The sequence below is a fragment of the Oncorhynchus clarkii genome, chromosome 16, assembly GCF_045791955.1.
Source record: "Oncorhynchus clarkii lewisi isolate Uvic-CL-2024 chromosome 16, UVic_Ocla_1.0, whole genome shotgun sequence".
Classification (NCBI taxonomy): domain Eukaryota; kingdom Metazoa; phylum Chordata; class Actinopteri; order Salmoniformes; family Salmonidae; genus Oncorhynchus; species Oncorhynchus clarkii.
Window position 1 is genome coordinate 28,348,309 of NC_092162.1, and position 22,148 is coordinate 28,370,456.

The window sequence follows — 22,148 nt, forward strand, 5'->3', positions numbered from 1 at the left end:
AGCATTGTGACGTATTTGTAGGCATATCATTGGAAGATTGGCCATAAGAGACTACATTTTCCAGGGGTCCGCCCGGTGGCCTTTATCTAAATTTGTGCGTAATCTCCAGTTGCGGTCATTTTGTCCTGGGATTCAGAACGGAACGCACACTTCCACGAAGGATATATCATCGAAGAGATATGTGAAAAACACCTTGAGGATTGGTTCTAAACAACGTTTGCCATGTTTCAGTCGATATTATGGAGTTAATTTGGAAAAAAGTTTGGCGTAATTGATGACTGGATTTTCGTTTTTTTTTGGTAGCCAAACGTGACGCACCAAACGGAGCGATTTCTCCTAAACAAATAATCTTTCAGGAAAAACTGAACATTTGCTATCTAACAGTCTCCTCATTGAAAACATCTGAAGTTCTTCAAAGTTAAATGATTTTATTTGAATGCTTTTCTGGTTTTTGTGAAAGTGTTGCCTGCTAAATGCTAACGATAATGCTAACGCTAAATGCTACGCTAGCTAGCTACTGTTACACAAATGATTGTTTTCCTATGGTTGAGAAGCATATTTTGAAAATCTGAGATGACAGTGTTGTTAACAAAAGGCTAAGCTTGAGAGCTAGCATATTTATTTCATTTCTTTTGCGATTTTCATGAATAGTTAACGTTGCGTAATGGTAATGAGCTTGAGTCTGTATTCACGATACCGGATCCGGGATGGGTAGATCAGAGAGGTTAATCGATAATATGTCAACCGGAATGTAGCTTCTTCCATAGGCGAAAGAGAGAAAATGGCTGTTGCGCATGAAAAACTTTGCTGGGACACAGCCATCGCTCATTTTTCAAAATAAAAGTCTGAAACTATGTCTAAAGACTTCACAGCTTGAGGAAGCCATAGGAAAATTAATCTGGTTGATATCCCTTTTAAATGGAGGCAAGGCATCCATTGGAACAGAGCGCTTTCAGCACCTCCTTGTTGGATTTGTCCTCAGGTTTTTGCCTGCAATAGCAGTTCTGTTATACTCACAAGCAATATTTTGACAGTTTTGGAAACTTTAGAGTGTTTTCTATCATAATCTGACAATTATATGCATATTCTATTTTCTGGGCCTGAGAAATAGGCCGTATGTTTTTTTTTTGTTGACAAAAACGAAAATACTGCCCCCAACACTCATGAAGTTAACCGATAAAAGATAATTGTATGTACCTAGATGTTTAATATCCATAATCTTTAAGATTATTTATTTGAAATACACGCCCTCCAATTTCACCAGAAATTGTCGACAGGTGTCCCGCTGACGGGACACCTAGCCCAAAGATTAAGCTAGATTCTTAAAATGTGTACGCCTCATTTGTGTGTTGGAGTCACTTTTCATTCTCAATTGATCTACCGTTTCTATCACAGGTCACTGTAATCTATGGGGGCTCAGGGCGGTACCATTCTGCTCATCTGATGAAGGTGCTCATGGGCGAGGAACGAGATGGCGTCACAATCCATGCCATGCCATGCACACTTGTGAGCTCTGGAGCTCCACCTCCGACAGGCAGAGTCAACATACGTTGCGGGTTCGTCAGGTCATCGGTTCACCCTGACATTTCCATTCCTCTTCTGATAACAGAACTTGACCAACTGCTCACCAGGCACAGCATGGGCTGCCCAGACCGTTATGCTGTTCTTGTTATGCTGTTCTTGTTATGCTGTTCTTGTTATGCTGTTCTTGTTATGCTGTTCTGCTATTCCAAGGATGTGTAACTGAAGAATATAGATTAAAAATACTCTTTCAAAATGCTGATGTTTATTTAGTTATGGATCCATAAGAAATTAATTTGTCAAATATTCCATGATATTCTTAAGATATGTGTTGACTGAATATAAGCTAGTGATGCCTGCTAAAAAATAATTCTAAATAACAAACTGGCTTTATTTACAAATTAGTGATGTTCAAGAATTGCCTTTTTCTCACTCACTCTAGGTTAAATAAAAACAAAATCTTCAAAATATTGTTACTTTTTAAACAAAGCGATTTATTATGAATTCCTTTAGAATGATAAAAGTCTCTTATCTAATGGAAATGCCGCTTAGATATTAGTTTAGAGTCCTCCAATCCTCTAAATGTAATTATCGGCGGAGAGTTAAGTTATTGAAAAACATTTTTTTTAGGCCTACCATAGGCGAAATTAGTCTCACTAGTGTTGAGTAATGTTCTGTTAAAAATGGTGTAGGTCTTATTCATGTCAAGAGCAAATTGAAGTTAGAAGCAAAAGCCTGCAACTGTTTTAGTACTGTTTTACGCTGCTCTGAGGCAAGCATGGGGACTGGTCTTGATAAATCAATGAGTTTTTTTACTTTCACTTAATCTCTGTTTGGGTATTGGTTAGACAATAATTTGAAAATTCGCAAACTTTATTTAACTAGGCAAGTCAAGGACAGCCTACTCCTGTCGGGGAATTGAACCCCGGTCACGCACGTGCCCTGCGGGGATTCTTTAGCTAAATAGCCCAGTACTGTACTGCCGGCATATTTTCCGTTCCATCCTAATGGAAACCCAGAAGGTTTTTAGTTTTTCTTGGAATAGAAAAAAATATAATATTAATCAAATGAATTAAGCAAGTACCAGTTAAAAGTTTGGACCCACCTACTAATTCCAGGATATTTCTTTATTTTTTACTATTTTCTACATTGTAGAATAATAGTGAAGACATCACAACTATGAAATAATACATATGGAATCAGTTAAAAACAAATTCTTATTTAGAAGGACAGCTTACTCCTTCCTCCCCATCGGGGATTTGAATCCCGGTCTTCCGCGTGCCCCGCATTCTGTAGTACAGACATGGCCTGCTCTCCCTTATGTAAGGAATTAGGCACGTTCCCATGTTTACTACAGTATGTATTGTAGACTGCACAGAAGCATAATAAACACATTTTGTTAATAATATAATGATAAAAATACTCTTTCAAATTACAGATGTTGATTTAGTTATGGATCCATAACGAATTACTATGGAATAAATATCACTGATTTACAGAAATATTGGAACAAAGTTGTCTAATGAAGGCAAACAATTTAGAATGCTCCAATCCTGTAGCCTTCTCCTGACTGTCACATTGTACAGCACCATATTTTCCATTCCATGAGGGTTTTGTTTTTTGTTTTTCTCGGAATAGAAACATCATAATATTAATCAAATTAATTAAGCCAAATTTCTTATCAATCCCATATACTATGTTAATACAAAAAGGTTTTAAATTCTCTGATAATGCCAATGCAGAAGACTATCAAATGCTTCTCAAAGATGTCCTCTGGTGGTCAAACTAGCAATAAGTTGCATTAACCTCTCTGCGCACGGAAATTCGACAAAATACGGTGATCGCTTCATAAATAGTCATATTAAACATTCATGAAAATACAAGTGTCTCACATGCTTTGAAAGCCTAGAATCCTGCTAATCCAACTGCGTTGTCAGATTTAAAAAAGGATTTACTGCGAAATAATACGATGCGATTATCTGAGAATAGAGCCCCATAAAAAAAACAATGATTTCAACCAGCACAGGTGTAACAAAATCACAAACTGCAATAAAATAAGGGGTGTTAGAATACCATTTTGGTATTTTGTATATAGTTATTCCATTTCAAAATGTATAACTTCACCAATTTGGCCATTTGGGTACATTTGGGCTACTTGAGTGGGACACCTGGGTCACTTCATGTCATGTAGCACACTCATTTTGGAAGTTATCATTCTGAAACTTTGCACAAGTACTGTTGCCCTCTGTTTTTCACTGAAATTGTCCCCATCATCCTATCTGAATGTTTGTTTTATCTTGTTCATTTTAAAGATGATGATATAACAATATAAATAAAAAACATGTTTTTTTTCATTGTATTATCTAAACCAGATATATTGTGTTATATTCTCCTACATTCAATTCACATTTACACAAACTTCAGAGTGTTTTCTTTCAAATGGTACCAAGAATATGCATATCCTTGGTTCTGTGCCTGAGCTACAGGCTGTTAGATTTGGGTATGTCTTCAGGCGGGAATTGAAAAAAGTAGGGGGTAGCTCTAAGGATTTATTAACAGAAAAAATGGCTGACAAATAGATAACATGCCACAGAATGCTGTAGCAGCACCAGGGTGTGCCGCAGTATGACACAACTTTTAAAGGAGGAACCACTATAGATCTATTTGCTTTCTCTCACTATGTATGTGCTTGTCTGACTGTTTCCCTCTCTGCTGCTTCCATCTTTCATACTGCTTTCTTTCTCCTGTCAACATTCATTTTGTTCTTGAATTGATTAATCATCATTACTATGGCTTTCTGGTAGTAATGATAGAGCAGAGACACAGATCTTTTACATTAGTGCAGATGAAGGGAAGGAGACGAAGAGAGTATACTATACTATATACTTTATACAATATTATTGTATAGACTGTCTACTATTGGCATGTACTATTCTTTCTCTCCCCTAGTTCCTGCGTCTCTCGTGGGACACCCCTCCTTCCATCGTCTACACCCTGATGACGGCCCACTGGGGGCTACCTCCGCCCAACCTGGTGGTGTCAGTGGTGAGCGGGGAGGGGAGAGCAAAGGTCAAGACGTGGGTACGGGAGGTCCTGAGGCAGGGATTGGTCAAAGCCTCCCAGAGCACAGGTACTGATGGAACCGCCTCCTCTCCTTACTCAATGGCACTTTCTGAACACGCATGTGCATAAAGATGGCAGAATACAGATATGACGCAATAGTGCTAAAACAATCTACAGAGTTTTTAAACTATGGTGCACAACATTGTTCAATTGGGATCATGTATACTGGGCTAAATACAGATATAAAAAGAGGGTAACGGTGAGAAAGCTACAATACAGAAAACGTATTAAGTCCATGGAGGCCGCCACCTTTGTGCACATCCGCTTTTGCAAATCATAATGAGTAGGGGGAGATTTTTGATATACTGTGGTCAGTAGCGGCGATTTAAGATGACGGATGTCAGTTATTATAATTTTTTTATGAGCATACCTTATATTATTTTTTATTATTTCTATTACATCATGTCATTTATATTCCATTCAGTCATGTCAATGTAACATTGACAGGTTTAAGCTACGACATGATACTCAAATTTTCCCTAACCCATCATGAGGTTGCTACAACCTAGCCTGTAACTGAAAGTTTACAACGTAGGTGCACAGATCGAGAGAACATTTTTAGTAATCAAAATAACAGACATTGACACATTCAATACCGTCTTCCACACTCTTGCCTGCATGTAGGTGATCTAGGGTGTAATCAACAGTTGCAAACGAGAGTTTCTGTTGGACAAATTCAGGTATGTTTATACCCGTTTCGATCCGTTTGCTTCCGTTTATCCCCATTTTTAACAGAATCGGCAGAATGAATACAGCCCAGATCACACACAAACACAGTTTACCTTCATAGCAGCCAAATACAAACAGCATGATTATTTTTATTGTTGTATAATTCCTCTCACATTTTCCCTTCACTTGTGGACATAAGTGCACAACACATTAGCTGTCTCTGACCAGGCGAAAAAACCTTCCCAAGTCTAACCTTCGTATCATAAACGCTAACCTCTACACATAGCCTACATTGTTGTCACCATATTAGTTAACGTCATAGCCGCTACAATCATGCAGTACAGTCAGCAAGCAGTTTAGTAGTTACACCGGAGGGCCCTGGTGGCACTAAATTAATAAAACCAGAAGCTTACCTTGACTTGGAAGAGTTCCAGTGTTGGATAGCCTTAGCCAGCTAGCTAACATAGCACCCCTCTCTTTTTAGGTAGGTAAAAACTAGCTAGCTAGATGGGGTGGCAGGTTGCCTAGAGTGTTGGCCCAGTAACCAAAAGGTTGCTGGATTGAATCCCCGAGCTGACAAAGTAAAAATATGTCGTTCTGCCCCTGAACAAGAGAGTTAACCCACTGTTCCCCGGTAGGCTGTCATTGTAAATAAGAATTTGTTTTTAACTGACTTTCCTAGTTAAATTAAGCCGTGGAAAAAAATACAACGAAATATAGCTCTTTCTTGTCATACATTTTTGAATAAAATGTTTTGTTCAAAACTGTTCAAGTGTTGTCTTTCTCTCTCTTTGAGTCAACTACTCACCACATGTTATGCATTGCAGCGCTAGCTAGCTGTAGTTAATGCTTTCAGTACTAGATTCATTCTCTGATCCTTTGATTGGGTGGACAACATGTCAGTTCATACTGCAAGAGCTTTGATAAGTTGGAGGACGTAGTCATAATTACTGTGTAAGTCTATGGAAGGGGGTGAGAACCATGAGCCTGCTAGATCAATGTACCCAGAGGAGGACGGAAACTAGCTGTCCTCCAGGTAGATCATGGTGCTTCCCTACAGAGTGCTGTTGAGGCTGTTTTAGACCTTCATTGCAAAAAGTGTGTTTTAATAAATTATTTGGTGACGTGAATATATTTAGTATAGGTTAATCAAAAAAGCATAACTTTTTTAATGTCTCACTATTTTTATTTTTATGAAATCCACTAACTGTAATATATTGTGACCATCCAGGACAATACAATGGGATTTTAGGCAAATACTGAAACTCTAGGTTTTACTAAGTCACAACATTTGCTGATTTGAAAACTTAACCACAAAAAAAGGTTACAGATTGAGGAACTGCAACAGTTTTTTCTGTAAGTGTGTACTTATAGTAACAGGAAAAACACTAAGAACTGAAGACAATTCTCACATTACTGTATGACCTCTGCCTTGCACAACCGCTATACAACTCTCTCGCCGTGCAATACCACAGTGAGTGTGAGCATATTTATTGTTTTGTCTTGAACTCTTAGGCCTCAGAGGGACTTCTGAAGAACGACAAGTAGCTGGTGGCCTTGTCACTTCAGGAGAGAGGAAATGGTCATTGTACTCCAAATTAGTCCCATACCCCGAGGGGTGATAGGGAATCGTGGAAATCCACTACTGTTCTCTGCTGTCCCGCTCTCTACACTCTGACCCAGTGGTTACCAAAGTTGTACAAGCTGTGACCCACCTTTCTGATCCTTTTTGAATTTTCCCGTGACCCTTTGAATATACTAGGATGACTGACTATTTGGAAAACCTTGCGCTCAAACCTGTCATTATCATAAGAAGGAGAGGGGTCTTTCAAGACATACAATCGCATGAATTGTCTCCCCCCAAGGGGTTCATATCTCTAGGTATTCTGCTCCATCTAGCTTATTAGTAAGTGGGTTTATTATTTTTAAATTCACCTTTGCTGTGTTTCAGCCTCCTATGTTATGCAATATATAACGTTCCTTTAATATATATATATATATATTTTTTACATTTAACCTTTATTTAACTAGGCAAGTCAGTTAAGAACAAATTCTTATTTACAATGATGGCCTACACCGCCAAACCCGGACGACGCTGGGGATTTGTGCGCCACTCCATGGGACTCCCAATCACGGGCCAGTTGTGACACAGCCTGGATTCAAACCAGGGTGTCTGTAGTGACACCTCAACCTCTGAGATGCAGTGCCTTAGACTACTGCGCCACTCAGGAGCCCTTTATATGAGACGCTCTGGATTTTAGCACTTCATTGAGAAGCTCTACTCCCACTACTACCACTCCCACACTCCAGCTTCACATACGACACCCACCATTATCTTGGTTAAAAGCTACTGCTGATGCAAGCACAAATAACTTTGAACTTAAGAGTGGGAGGAAAGAGAGAGTAATTGGCTCAGTACGGAGAAGTACGAGGAGAGGACAGATGTATTTAGACAATCAATAATCCTGAATTAAATATTGAAAATTATGACTAAAGAACCAGTGATAATGAGTGAGTGAGTTGCCATGACTTGTTTTTTGTAACATTTGGTCTCTATCAAAGTGGCCTCACCGTTCTACAAAATTGTTAAAGGAATTATATTCCTATTTGTTCATCAACCAATTCAATTATAACACTCTGTGCATTTCTAAGAATTTGTAAGATACTTATTTGCATAAAATGGACAGAGACCAGTCTCAAAATCAATCAATAGCGTTTATTCTCGAGAGTACTGATCATAATACAATGTACATTGGTTTATATCACATTTCGTCATAGCGTTTTGAATGCTGCTCCTCCTTCTCTCCGATATAATGGCGAACTGGTTCACAAGCCTTCCCACATTGTCTGCCACCTGTTAAACAATCTACTACAAGCCCAAAGTCTCTCCCCACCCTGGGTAGAGACAGGAAGTCCTGTAAGGAACACAGCATTCCAGCCAGTCTGACGATAGCTCCATTCGTTTCTAACAAGGAACAGACAGTCCTTCTAATTCTGGACGAAAACTACACACATTACATTCAGTATTATGATTATAATAAGATTCATACATCCATACAGTAACATAGTAGTATTCTGTTTAGTCATAGTTCTGATTTCTGATTGCATACATAATTTAGTCATTATTCATAAAAATCCCTTAACAAAAATCTACAACATTAGGCCTACTCAGTTGTTTTCCTAGAAAGCAACTGACAATGACAGAATCGTCTGCTAACTTTATTAGCTATTTCTCTTGAATCATATTTGCTCCAAGTAACCATCATTACTTGTCAATGTAATACCATCTTACCACTTTGAACTGGAAATATACTAGATCATGTAATAACATCCCATGATATTCTCCCCTCTCTTTCTTTCTCTCTCTCACACACACCTACTACAGGAGCGTGGATACTGACTGGAGGCCTGCGTGAGGGTGTAGGGAGGTGTGTAGGGGAAGCGGTAAGGGACCATGCCACCGCTGCCTCATCTGTCTCCCTGAACAAGGTGGTGGCTCTGGGCATCGCTCCCTGGGGCCTGGTCCACAACCGCCAGCAGCTGGTCAATCCGCAGGTAATTCACGCTATCGTGCCGAACCAAACTGTTAACTCAGATATTTCCTTTTCACATTGTCTTTTTCAGCATAGTTTAAGAAACTATGGTGGAAATGATGGTGGATATCTTGGCTTGGCTCGGCTCAGTTTTATTTTTTTATTTCATCTTTATTTAACCAGGTAGGCCAGTTGAGAACAAGTTCTAATTTACAACTGCGAACTGGCCAAGATAAAGCAAAGCAGTGCGACACAAACAACAACACAGAGTTACACATGGAATAAACAAACATACAGTCAATAACACAATAGGAAAAAAGTCTATATACAGTGTGTGCAAATGGCATGAGGAGGTAAGGCAATAAATAGGCCATAGTATATAGGCCAAGTAATTACAATTCAGCAAATTAAGACTGGAGTGATAGATGTGCAGATGATGATGTGCAAGTAGAAATACTGGTGGGCAAAAGAGCAAAAAAGTCAATAAGAACAATATGGGGATGAGGTAGGTAGATTGGATGGACTATTTACAGATGGGCTGTGTACAGCTGCAGCGATCGGTTAGCTGCTCAGATAGCTGATGTTTAAAGTTAGTGAGGGAGATAAGTCTCCAACTTCAGCAATTTTTGCATTTCGTTCCAGTCACAGTAGTATGAAAAGCCCTCATGTTCTGACCATGTCTTGTTTCCCCCTCTTTCAGGGTAGCTTCCCTGCTAGGTACTACTTCCAGAACACGTCCCGTGACTCATGTTGCCTGGACAACAACTACCAGGCCTTTCTTCTGGTGGATGATGGGAGTGTAGGCCGCAGAGGGGGCGAGGCAAGCTTCAGGGCCCGGCTGGAGGATTATATTTCCCATCAGCGCACAGGCATCTGGGGTGAGAGACGTTGGATTCAAATACGTCAATTTAGTCTATGTAATTCAGGCTAAACAAAAGCACGTGCCTCAGGTAAACCATGTGAGAAATAAGGGCACTACTTCCGTTGGAGGGCATCTTTATTTGAATCCATACTAGTATATGGTTTTAGCTTGTTGTTGCCACCTGACTGCGTGGCTTCATCCTATCCAAAATCCATCCTTTCCTCCTCCTTTCTTGAAGTAATCACTCATCAGAATGACTGGACAATCATGTTAGATCAGTGATCACCTCATTGAAAGGGCCTCCTTTTGTCTCTGTTGGTTCTGGTTGAACTGGATAGGTTAAAGCCAGGCTGTAAGGTGGCAACACCAAGCTATTACCATATGACTTATACTAGTATTCATTTGAATTCTAGAGGATGATTAATCTTGCGTTACCACAGGGGTTCTAAATACTTCTGGCCCTTCTTTGGACACTGTGTTAACTAACCTCCAGACGAGCTTCAATGCCAAACAACTCTCCTTCCGTGGCCTCCAACTGCTCTTAAATGCAAGTAAAACTAAATGCATGCTCTTCAACCGATCGCTGCCCGCACCTGCCCGCCCGTCCAGCATCACTACTCTGGACGGTTCTGACTTAGAATATGTGGACAACTACAAATACCTAGGTGTCTGGTTAGACTGTAAACTCTCCTTCCAGACTAACATTAAGCATCTCCAATCCAAAAATAAATCTAGTATCGACTTCCTATTTTGCAACAAAGCATCCTTCACTCATGCTGCCAAACATACCCTCGTAAAACTGACTATCCTACCGATCCTTGACTTCGGCGATGTCATTTACAAAATAGCCTCCAACACTTTACTCAGCAAATTGGATGCAGTCTATCATAGTGCCATCCATTTTGTCACCAAAGCCCCATATACTACCCACCACTGCGACCTGTATGCTCTCGTTGGCTGGCTCTCGGTGGCTGGCCCTCGCTTCATATTCGTCGCCAAACCCACTGGCTCCAGGTCATCTGTAAGTCTTTGCTAGGTAAAGCCCCACCTTATCTCAGCTCACTGGTCACCATAGCAGCACCCACCCGTAGCACGCGCTCCAGCAGGTATATTTCACTGGTCACTCCCAAAGCCAATTCGACTTTTGGCCGCCTTTCCTTCCAGTTCTCTGCTGCCAATGACTGGAACGAATTGCAAAAATCACTGAAGCTGGAGACTCATATCTCCCTCACTAACTTCTGCACATCTTCTGCACATCTATCACTCCAGTGTTTAATTGCTAAATTGTAATTATTTTGCCACTATGGCCTATTTATTGCCTTACCTCCCTTATCTTACCTCATTTGCACACACTGTATATAGACTTTTTCTATTGTGTTATTGACTGTATGTTTGTTCATTCCATGTGTAACTCTGTGTTGTTGTTTGTGTCGCACTGCTTTGCATTATCTTGTCCAGGTCGCAGTTGTAAATGAGAACTTGTTCTCAACTGGCCTACCTGGTGAATTGAAATAAATAAATAAAAAGGTCCCCCCAAAAAAATGTATTGAAAAAGATATGTATATAGTAACTTAAAAAAATAAAATAATCAATGGCATTATAACCATTCAATGCTGTTATTATAGTCTATGACCTCTGACATCACCTAGTTGTGTACTGAAATGCCTAGAGTAGCTATTGCATTTTCAGGTTGACATCGTGAGAGTGCACACTATGCCATCCTGTGGTGATAGAACAGCACTGCATGCATGATAATACGATTTTACAACTATGGCATCTGTTGGACCTCAGCCATGACATAGTCTAGTTCTTCTGCCAAGTGTAGGAGAGCATGCCGGGCTAGCCATTACATGTCACATCATGTCTTTTCAATGAGCTTATCAAAAAGTAAATGCAAGCACACAGAGTTGAAAAGGTCATCTTAGACGATTAATTCTTTGAGTGCAGTGACACACATTAACAAAACGCATTGCGCTAAAAACTTTGGTATTCTTAACATTATGTTTCTCTTATCTGTGTAGGAACCCTGTAATACACTAGTGCTTTCTTAGTTTACCTGCCACAAATAGTCATGTATAGCCAACAGAAACTTTTGAGAAATTTCAAGCTGTTACTCAGTTGTTTTTGTTGGAAGTTGTAATCATTTCTGAACGTCTGTCTGTCAGGCAGTGGAAGCATTGACATCCCCGTCCTGTGCATGCTGATATCAGGAGAGACAACCATGCTGGAGGTACAATCACATGACTTAATTTCTTATAGTCTGAGTAGTTTTATTTACTAACCCTTTTTGATGATCAATCTATTAGTTGCTCATTGCTATCTGTGTATATTGCAAGGCTTGTATATCACCCTCCCCTCTTCCCTCTCTCTCCTTCCCAGCGGTTGGATCTCTCTCTGAGGAACTCCATGCCCTGGCTGGTGCTGGCGGGGTCGGGTGGTGTGGCCGACCTCGTCAGTGACGTCCTGGAGAGCCTATCGTCTGCGCCCCCTGTCCTGTCCTCCACCGAGGGGGAGGGGGAGGCGGGACCTAGTGTGGACCTTAAAGACAGAGTGGCCGAGAGGGTTAGGAAGCACTTTCCGTCCGAAACAGAGATAGACAAACTGGTAGAACGGGTAAGAGCAGGGGAGAATGTGGGGCAGTCTTTTGCTGCACAGGGTAATTTTCTCAGCTAAGCATGGTCTTTCACGGCTTCCTCTCTTCATCTCCTTTCCCTCATTACCACAAACAGGTGAAAGGATTGGATAGGTTTTCAACATAATTATTTCAATTGACATTGAAAAGCCTGACCACAATAAAGAGCCTCTCAAATATTGCCCTTGAACAGTGTTTGCCAAACTGGTCATCATACTATTTTCACCTACACCTCAGCATCTCTCCTCCTATCCCATGTTCACAGGTTCTGAGCATCTACCTGAACAGGGATCTGATCACTGTCTACCACGGAGAGCAGGAGGGACCAGATGACTTTGACACGGTCTTGCTCAAAGCCTTGGTTAGAGGTATGATACACCGTATCACCCCTGTTTCGCGAATACAAGCATTGCATGAGTGGAATAATTTGACTTCAGCCCATATGTATCCACAGTTCACACCGCTGATCCATACTGTATAAGCTGATGCAGGACATAATTCCAAATCAAATCAAATGTTATTTGTCACATGAACCGAATAAAACAGGTGTAGACCTTACAGTGAAATGCTTCCAAGCCCTTAACCAACATTCCAGTTTTAAGAAAAATACAAAAAAAGTAAGAAATAATAGAAACAAATTATTAAAGTGCAGCAGTAAAATACCAATAGCGAGGCTATATACAGGGGGTACCGGTACAGAGTCAATGTGCTCTGGTTAGTCAAGTTAATAGAGGTAATATGTACATGTAGGTAGAATTATTAAAGTGACTATGCATAGATAATAACAGAGAGTATTTTTAGAGCATTCCTCTGACACTGTCTGGTATAGAGGTCCGGGATGGCAGGAAACTTGGCCCCGGTGATGTACTGGGCCGTACACACTACCCTCTGTAGTGCCTTGCGGCCGGAAGCCAAGCAGTTGCCATACCAGGCAGTGATGCATCCCATCAGGATGCTCTTGATGGTGCAGCTGTAGAATATTTTGAGGATCTGAGGACCCATACCAAATCTTTTCAGTCTCCTGAGGGGGAATAGGTGTTGTTGTGCCCTCTTCACGACTGTCTTGGTGTGCTTGGACCATGTTAGTTTGTTGGTGATGTGGACCTGCTCTACTACAGCCCGTCGATGAGAATGGGGTCGTGCTCGGTCCTCCTTTTCCTGTAGTCCAATATCATCTCTTTTGTCTTGATCACGTTGAGGGAGAGGTTGTTGTCCTTGCACCACATGGTCAAGTCTCTGACCTGCTCACTATAGGCTGTCTCATCGTTGTCGGTGATCAGGCCTACAACTGTTGTGTCATCTGCAAATTTAATGATGGTGTTGGAGTCGTGCCTGGCCATGCAGTTATGAGTGAACAGGGTGTACAGGAGGGGACTGAGCCCGCACCCCTGAGGGGCCCCCGTGTTGAGGATCACCGTGGCGGATGTGTTATTACCAACCCTTACCACCTGGGGGCGGCCTGTTAGGAAGTCCAGGGTCCAGTTGCAGAGGGAGGTGTTTAGTCCCAGGGTCCGTAGCTTAGTGATGAGCTTTGAGGGCACTATGGTGTTGGAATGCTGAGCTGTAGTCAATGAATAATATTCTCACATAGGTGTTCCTTTTGTCCAGGTGTGAAAGGGCAGTGTGGAGTGCAATAGAGATTGCATCATCTGTGGATCTGTTGGGGCGGTATGCAAATTTGAGTGGGTCTAGGGTTTCTGGGATAATGGTTTTGTGAGCCATGACCAGCCTTTCAATGCACTTCATGGCTACAGATGTGAGTGCTACGGGTTGGTAGTCATTTAGGCAGGGTACAGAGTGGCATAGGCAAGATGCAGTAGATGGTATCGAGTACAGTATATACATATGAGATGAGTATGTAAACAAAGTGGCATAGTTTAAAGTGGCTAGTGATACATGTATTACATAAAGATGCAGTAGATGATATAGAGTACAGTATATACGTATACATATGAGATAAATAATGTAGGTTATGTAAACATTATACCAAGTAGCATTGTTTAAAGTGGCTAGTGATATATTTTACATCAATTCCCATCAATTCCCATTATTAAAGTGGCTGGAGTTGAGTCAGTGTTTTGGCAGCAGCAGCCACTCAATGTTAGTGTGGGCTGTTTAACAGTCTGATGGCCTTGAGATAGAAGCTGTTTTTCAGTCTCTCGGTCGCAGCTTTGATGCACCTGTACTGACCTTGCCTTCTGGATGATAGCGGGGTGAACAGGCAGTGGCTCGGGTGGTTGTTGTCCTTGATGATCTTTATGGCCTTCCTGTGACATCGGGTGGTGTAGGTGTCCTGGAGGGCAGGTAGTTTGCCCCCGGTGATGCGTTGTGCAGACCTCACTACCCTCTGGAGAGCCTTACGGTTGTGGGCGGAGCAGTTGTCGTACCAGGCGGTGATACAGCCCGACAGGATCCTCTTGATTGTGCATCAGTAGAAGTTGCTTTTGGTGACAAGCCGAATTTCTTCAGCCTCCTGAGGTTGAAGAGGCGCTGCTGCGCCTTCTTCACGATGCTGTCTGTGTGGGTGGACCAATTCAGTTTGTCTGTGATGTGTACGCCGAGGAACTTAAAACTTACTACCCTCTCCACTACTGTTCCATCGATGTGGATAGGGGGGTGTTCCGTCTGCTGTTTCCTGAAGTCCACAATCATCTCCTTAGTTTTGTTGACGTTGAGTGTGAGGTTATTTTTCTGACACCACACTCCGAGGGCCCTCACCTCCTCCCTGTAGGCCGTCTCGTCGTTGTTGGTAATCAAGCCTACCACTGTTGTGTCGTCCGCAAACTTGATGATTGAGTTGGAGGCGTGCGTGGCCACGCAGTCGTGGGTGAACAGGGAGTACAGGAGAGGGCTCAGAACGCACCCTTGTGGGGGCCCCAGTGTTGAGGATCAGCGGGGTGGAGATGTTGTTACCTACCCTCACCACCTGGGGGCGGCCCATCGGGAAGTCCAGTACCCAGCTGCACAGGGCGGGGTCGAGACCCAGGGTCTCGAGCTTGAGGACGAGTTTGGAGGGTACTATGGTGTTAAATGCTGAGCTGTAGTCGATGAACAGCATTCTCACATAGGTATTCCTCTTGTCCAGATGGGTTAGGGCAGTGTGCAGTGTGGTTGAGATTGCATCGTCTGTGGACCTATTTGGGCAGTAAGCAAATTGGAGTGGGTCTAGGGTGTCAGGTAGGGTGGAGGTGATTATGGTCCTTGACTAGTCTCTCAAAGCACTTCATGATGACGGAAGTGAGTGCTACGGGGCGGTAGTCATTTAGCTCAGTTACCTTAGCTTTCTTGGGAACAGGAACAATGGTGGCCCTCTTGAAGCATGTGGGAACAGCAGACTGGGATAGGGATTGATTGAATATGTCCGTAAACACACCAGCCAGCTGGTCTGCGCATGCTCTGAGGGCGCGGCTGGGGATGCCGTCTGGGCCTGCAGCCTTGCGAGGGTTAACACGTTTAAATGTTTTACTCACCTCGGCTGCAGTGAAGGAGAGTCCGCATGTTTTGGTTGTTTTAATCGTTGCTATAGGAACGACATCTTCAACGCACGTTCTAATGAACTCGCTCACCGAATCAGCGTATTCGTCAATGTTGTTGTTTGATGCAATACGAAACATATCCCAGTCCACGTGATGGAAGCAGTCTTGGAGCGTGGAATCAGATTGGTCGGACCAGCGTTGAACAGACCTCAGCGTGGGAGCTTCTTGTTTTAGCTTTTGTCTGTAGGCAGGGAGCAACAAAATGGAGTCGTGGTCAGCTTTTCCGAAAGGAGGGCGGGGCAGGGCCTTATATGCATCGCGGAAGTTAGAATAGCAATGATCCAAGGTTTTACCAGCCCTGGTTGCGCAATCGATATGCTGATACAATTTAGGGAGTCTTGTTTTCAGATTAGCACAGGTGTGCCAAACTTGTAGTGTCATACCCAAGAAAACTCAAGGCTGTAATCGCTGCCAAAGGTGCGTCAACAAAGTACTGAGTAAAGGATCTGAACATTTATGTAAATGTGATTTTTCAGTTTTTTATATTTAATACATTTGCAAAAATTCTAAAGAACAGTTTTTGCTTAGTCATAATGGGGTATTGTGTGTAAAAATATTTCATCCATTTTAGAATAAGACTGCAATGTAACAAAATGTGGAAAAAGTCTAGTAAGTCTAAATACTTTCCGAATGCACTGTACATGTTTTGTGATATCAAAAAATAACTATAATGAGTAGGAAATGCTACAATAGCCTACTATCAATAAAATATATTCTGCTTGTTGTCCTACTACAAATTATGGGGTAGGCCTATCGGTAAAAAAAATTGCCTAAAGAAAGTTTGTGTGTCACGTGTACTCCCTCTCCGGCCTCTAGGTCACCAGGCTGCTCATTTATGGCGCACACCTGTCACCAGCGTTAAGTGCATTTGCACATAATGAAACTCACCTGGACTCCATCACCTTGATTACCTGCCCTTATATGCCACTCCCTTTGTTTTCTTCCCCATTCATCAAATGAGCATATATCATGTTATAAAAAACGGAAAAGACCTTTGGTTGGGCAAATTACTTATGATTCATGCCTGTTTAGTAGGCTAAGTATAATTCATGGTTGGATTTGGTTAGGGTGTAGTCTACAAGGCTTCACCATAGGCCCAACAATCAGTCCAATATTTAAATGAGTAAATAACATACAGTATGTCTATGAATCCTATCATATTGTGATTATCTGTAATCACATTTTTGGTTGTCTCTTTAAATCTGCTAGGTAAATTAAGTAGCCTATCAAAATACCGTATCGTACCCACAAGCGAACCTTGTCCATCCTCCTGTGTCATCTTGTCATTAGCGGCAGTTATTGTCTTTACTTGCTGCGCAGAGTTGGTTTGATGGAGTTGTTGTAATAGGCCTCTTCGTCTTGGGGGTTCAGAAAGGTTTTGGTAGCTCCTTGGGAGGTGATGATCAGTCTGGCAGGGTGAATTAGCCCGTGCTGGATCTCTGCCTCACATAGGTACACCCTGATATTGTTGTCAAGGCTCTCTTTTTGGTCATATCAGCAGTCATGTTGGGAAACATCTTTGCCTTCATCCCACAAAAGTTAATATCTAATTTCTTCCTTGACAACTGTATGATTGCGTGTTTGACCTGACAACGCTGCATCCTCACGATCATCACGCGGGGTCAGCATGCCAAGATGGTTTCGATCCAATTCCGATGTGTGTTCTCCACTGCTGGTTCACTGGACAGTTCCTCAGCCTGGAACAGTTCTGTGAAGAATGCTGTCATGTAAGCTGTTGGATTTCCCTGTTCAATGCCGTTATCAAATCCTGTGACACGAAGATTACATTTACGACTGCATTTCCAAAACTTCAAGCTTGTCAAGTTCAGTCACCCTGCCATCCACTTTAGGCATGGCTTCTTCAGCTATGGCTGTCTTCTCGTTTCATTCAGCAACTGATGTCCTAATTGTTTCCAGACTTGGTTGGAGCTTGTCTATTGCTGTGCCTATCTCTTCCTGTATGATAGAACAGATGGGGATAGGGCGTTCGGGTTCATTCAACTCATTTTCTCTCACTGCTGCTTGCGATCCCGATTCGGTGCCCACCATTGCGCCGACAGTGTGGTTTCTCGGTTTCTCTGAGGTGTCCGTGCTCACTCCATGCGACCGAAACAGGAAGTGATCTCTATTTGTATTTGAACTGTCATGACTCTCTCTCCTTGGTGAGGATCTAAGGCACAAGATTAGCTCGGCACAGGGCTGACAGCAGTGTAGGCTGGTGACTTGAAAAAATGAGGAGGATGGAAGACCAATGGTATAGGCGCGGACCAAATGATAAAACGCATTTGAAAAATCATCAAAGACAAATGATTTTAACCTAAACGTTTAATAAAGACATTTATAGTAAAATATTATGGGGAAGGGAATGAGAAGGCTACAGTGTTGGGAAGGGCAGCAGTGATTGAATGAGGGTATTTGGCGTGAGTAGAGGTGTTCAGAGGCTTCAGTGGCAAAAAAGTTTCATCATGGATGGATGGATGGTGCTGTAGAAGAGCCCAAATCCTCCACTAACGGCAGGACAGGATTTGGCTGGCAAGACAAAAAAGCAATAAGACACACTTAGACAAAAGAGCTAAGAATGAGTTAGTCCAAGCAAGAAGTAAATCACACTTGTGTGATAATGTGATTGTGTTTGTGTATGGGATTGACTCTACATAGTAATGAAGACAATGTATAGGTGTACTCTCAGTGCTTGGAGAGGAAACATTCAATGTGCCAGTGGATAAAAGAGCATATGGGGAATAACAGACAGCAGAGGACCAGGGGGTTCAGTTCTTCAGAGAACTAAACACCCCTATGCCCTCTGAAGAACTAAACAGCCCTGTGCCCTCTGAAGAACTAAACAGCCCTGTGCCCTCTGAAGAACTAAACAGCCCCGTGCCCTCTGAAGAACTAAACAGCCCCGGCTGTCCATGGAGCGTGGGGGAGTTACTGTTGAAAACCAAATGTTCATGAAACATAATTTCATAAACAATTAAACTAATTAAAACCTTATTATAATGGGGAAAACATGTTAAAGCCTTACTTTAAAGTTGAAGTCCATTCTTCTCATAGTCTGGTTGGCAAACTGGTCGATGTCCTTATACCAGTAAGGATCTTTCTGCAGTGATTTAAGAATTCTCCTCTCTATGGATACAGTTACAAGGTTCCTCAGTGTCTCTTGTCCCATAGTGTTCTGAGAGTTGCAGCCTCTTGAGGTAGGAGAAGCTTCGCTCCACCCCAGCTGATGTTGCCCCCATAGTAGCAACTAGGCAGCCTGCACAGCTCAGGCATCGCTTAATTAAGTCCACTGCTCTTATAGTGCAGGATTGTGTCAGACAGCTTTGCAATGTTCCCTTGAATCTCCTCATCACAGTAAAACACTTGTTTTCAGTCTTTCCTGATTACATTTTTTTTCCAATAGTCTGCAATAGGCTTGTCAGAGCATCATCTGGGAATTTTCTCTTGAATTAATCAAATTTACTACCATCTAACAACTCCAGGAATCGCATGCAGTTCAGGCTTTTGTACCTCTGTGCTATCTGAGACTTCATGTTATCATGAATTGAGTCATACAGTGCTTTGTAGGTGCCTTAGATCCTGAGTGCCCTGCCGACGCTTCCTCCTGTGCATGATGTCTGGATCCTCTTTCACGCTTGCTGTCTTCTCATATATGGCACTGAATGCTACATCAGACTTTTGCTCCTCCATTCTGCTTGTTCGATTCTCTATTATTTTACATTAGGCTACATCCATGGCTTTCTGCTGCACTATGTCAAACACAACATCTGTGTGAGCAAATATCTACTCAAAAGTTAGAAGTAAAAAAAAAATCCTTTGCCTTGAACCCATCTGCACATGACACAGTATCATCATCCATGGTAGGGTGCTCTATAATATGGGTGAAGGTGTCCATCAGTTGGTCATAGTTTTTCGCCACAGTGTTAACAATTCTAGAAGTTCAATTCTAACGTGTTGGTGCGTTTTTTGGTCAGCATGCACATCCAGCCTGTTCAAGCAACATCACCATCTTGTTCGACTTTTAAAAAAAAAGTGGTGAAGCCGCCCAGTGTCGCAAAGAAAACCTTAACTTTGTGCTCTGACTCAGAACTAAATAGAGCCAGTGTGCATAGCAGTGCACAAAAGTGGCACTCGGCGCTACTTCAGCAGCACCACCATTGGTTTGGGCAACAAGTTTCTTCTGAAGTTTAAACTCAGACATCTCAGAATTCACAAAGTCAAACACAGACTGCGCATCTCGCCCACATGACACTTAAAAAAGTAGCCCAAGAAACGTTCCTAAAGCCCTGATCATCCACATACTTGACGATAACTGACAACTGCGACCGACACAACTGCGAACGATATAAATGTGGGCAGTTATAATCTCCCTGCTTTTGTGATGCCGTATACCTGAACGATCAATGTTCTTCAGATCACAGTACCCCCTTTTCGCCCAAGGCTGAGACTTTCCAAAAGGCAGGCAAGGCCAGCAATACAGGCGGCTTGATGAAAGGCTCCCTGTTAATCAGCTATACTTTTGACACCAATTGACATTGAACGCCCTCACCTTTTCATCCTTCTTCATGAAACTAATCTCAGGCAGAGGTCGACCCTCGTTTTTAATTCGTACCTTTTCCCGTGTACCCCGGAGAATGAAAGGGGTTCTTAAACAAAATGTCCACATTCTGTCGGAGAAACCTGCCTGCTCACGTTGCTAGCTACTGAAGATAGCAAGGCAAATTTAAATAAATTGCACTAACTGGACACAAAAATAAATGTATAAAACCAAGAAAACAAATTATAATATACCTCCTCCGTCTCCTGTAATTTGAAAAAACTCATTTGAATTTAATAATATCACAAAAATGCTCAACTATCACTCTTTACTCTTAACTCTATCCAACAATGTCACCAAGCTTCTCAACACATGCAGTTGAAGTCGGAAGTTAACATAAACTTAGGTTGGAGTCATTAAAACTTGTTTTTCAACCACTCCACAAATGTCTTGTTAATAACCTCTTGGATCTCTAGGGGCGCTATTTCATTTTTGGATAAAAAACGTTCCCGTTTTAAGCGCAATATTTTGTCACGAAAAGATGCTCGACTATGCATATTATTGACCGTTTTGGAAAGAAAACACTCTGAAGTTTCAGAATCTGCAAAGATATTGTCTGTAAGTGCCCCAGAACTCATTCTACAGGCGAAACCAAGATGATGCGTCAAGCAGGAAATGAGCAGAATCTCTGAAGCTCTGTTTTCTAATGTCTCCTTATATGGCTGTGAATGCGACAGGAATAAGCTTAGACCTTCTGCCGTTTCCCCAAGATGTCGGCAGCATTGTGACGTATTTGTAGGCATATCATTGGAAGATTGACCATAAGAGACTACATTTTCCAAGTGTCCGCCTGGTGTCCTGCGTCGAAATTGGTGCGCAAAGCCAGGTGCAAGTATTTTTCCATTTGATTGAGAGGAGAAACCATGCTTCCACGAACGATATATCATCGAAGAGATAGGTGAAAAACACCTTGAGGATTGATTCTAAACCACGTTTGCCATGTTTTCAGTCGATATTATGGAGTTAATTTGGAAAAAAGTTTGCGTTTTGAGGACTGAATTTTCGGGGTTTTTTTGTAGCCAAATGTGATGTACAAAACGGAGCTATTTCTAATACACAAATAATCTTTTTGGAAAAAACTGAGCATTTGCTATCTAACTGAGAGTCTCCTCATTGAAAACATCCAAAGTTCTTCAAAGGTAAATTATTTTATTTTAAGGCTTTTATATTTTTGTTGAAATGTTGCGTGCTGGATGCTAACGCTAATGCTAACGCTAAATGCTACGCTAGCTAGCTACTTTTACACAAATTATTGTTTTCCTATGGTTGAGAAGCATATTTTGAAAATCTGAGATGACAGTGTTGTTTACAAAAGGCTAAGCTTGAGAGATGGCATATTTATTTCATTTCATTTGCGATTTTCATGAATAGTTAAGTACACTTAGCATCAGGTGGCTCGGTCACGAAAATCAGAAAAGCAATCAAATTAATTGTTTACCTTTGATGATCTTCGGATGTTTTCACTCACGAGACGCCCAGTTACACAACAAATGTTCCTTTTGTTCCATAAAGATTATTTTTAGATCCAAAATACATCCGTTTGTTTGTCGCGTTATGTTCAGAAATCCACAGGAAAGAGCGGTCAAAACAACGCAGACAAATTCCAAATAGTTTCCATAATGTCCACAGAAACATGTCAAACGTTTTTTATAATCAATCCTCAGGTTGATTTTAA

General features: G+C 41.8%; 1 protein-coding gene across 1 annotated transcript in view; it reads left to right on the plus strand.

The window, feature by feature from the left end:
* LOC139368296 (transient receptor potential cation channel subfamily M member 4-like) overlaps positions 1 to 22,148 on the plus strand; it is a 101,036-nt gene that overhangs the window by 13,882 nt on the left and 65,006 nt on the right. Inside the window, exons 4-9 of the mRNA XM_071107043.1 lie at positions 4,471 to 4,651; positions 8,699 to 8,868; positions 9,547 to 9,724; positions 11,874 to 11,938; positions 12,088 to 12,321; positions 12,606 to 12,708. Coding sequence (XP_070963144.1) covers positions 4,471 to 4,651; positions 8,699 to 8,868; positions 9,547 to 9,724; positions 11,874 to 11,938; positions 12,088 to 12,321; positions 12,606 to 12,708 — 931 coding nt within the window. The remainder of the gene's footprint in view (positions 1 to 4,470; positions 4,652 to 8,698; positions 8,869 to 9,546; positions 9,725 to 11,873; positions 11,939 to 12,087; positions 12,322 to 12,605; positions 12,709 to 22,148) is intronic.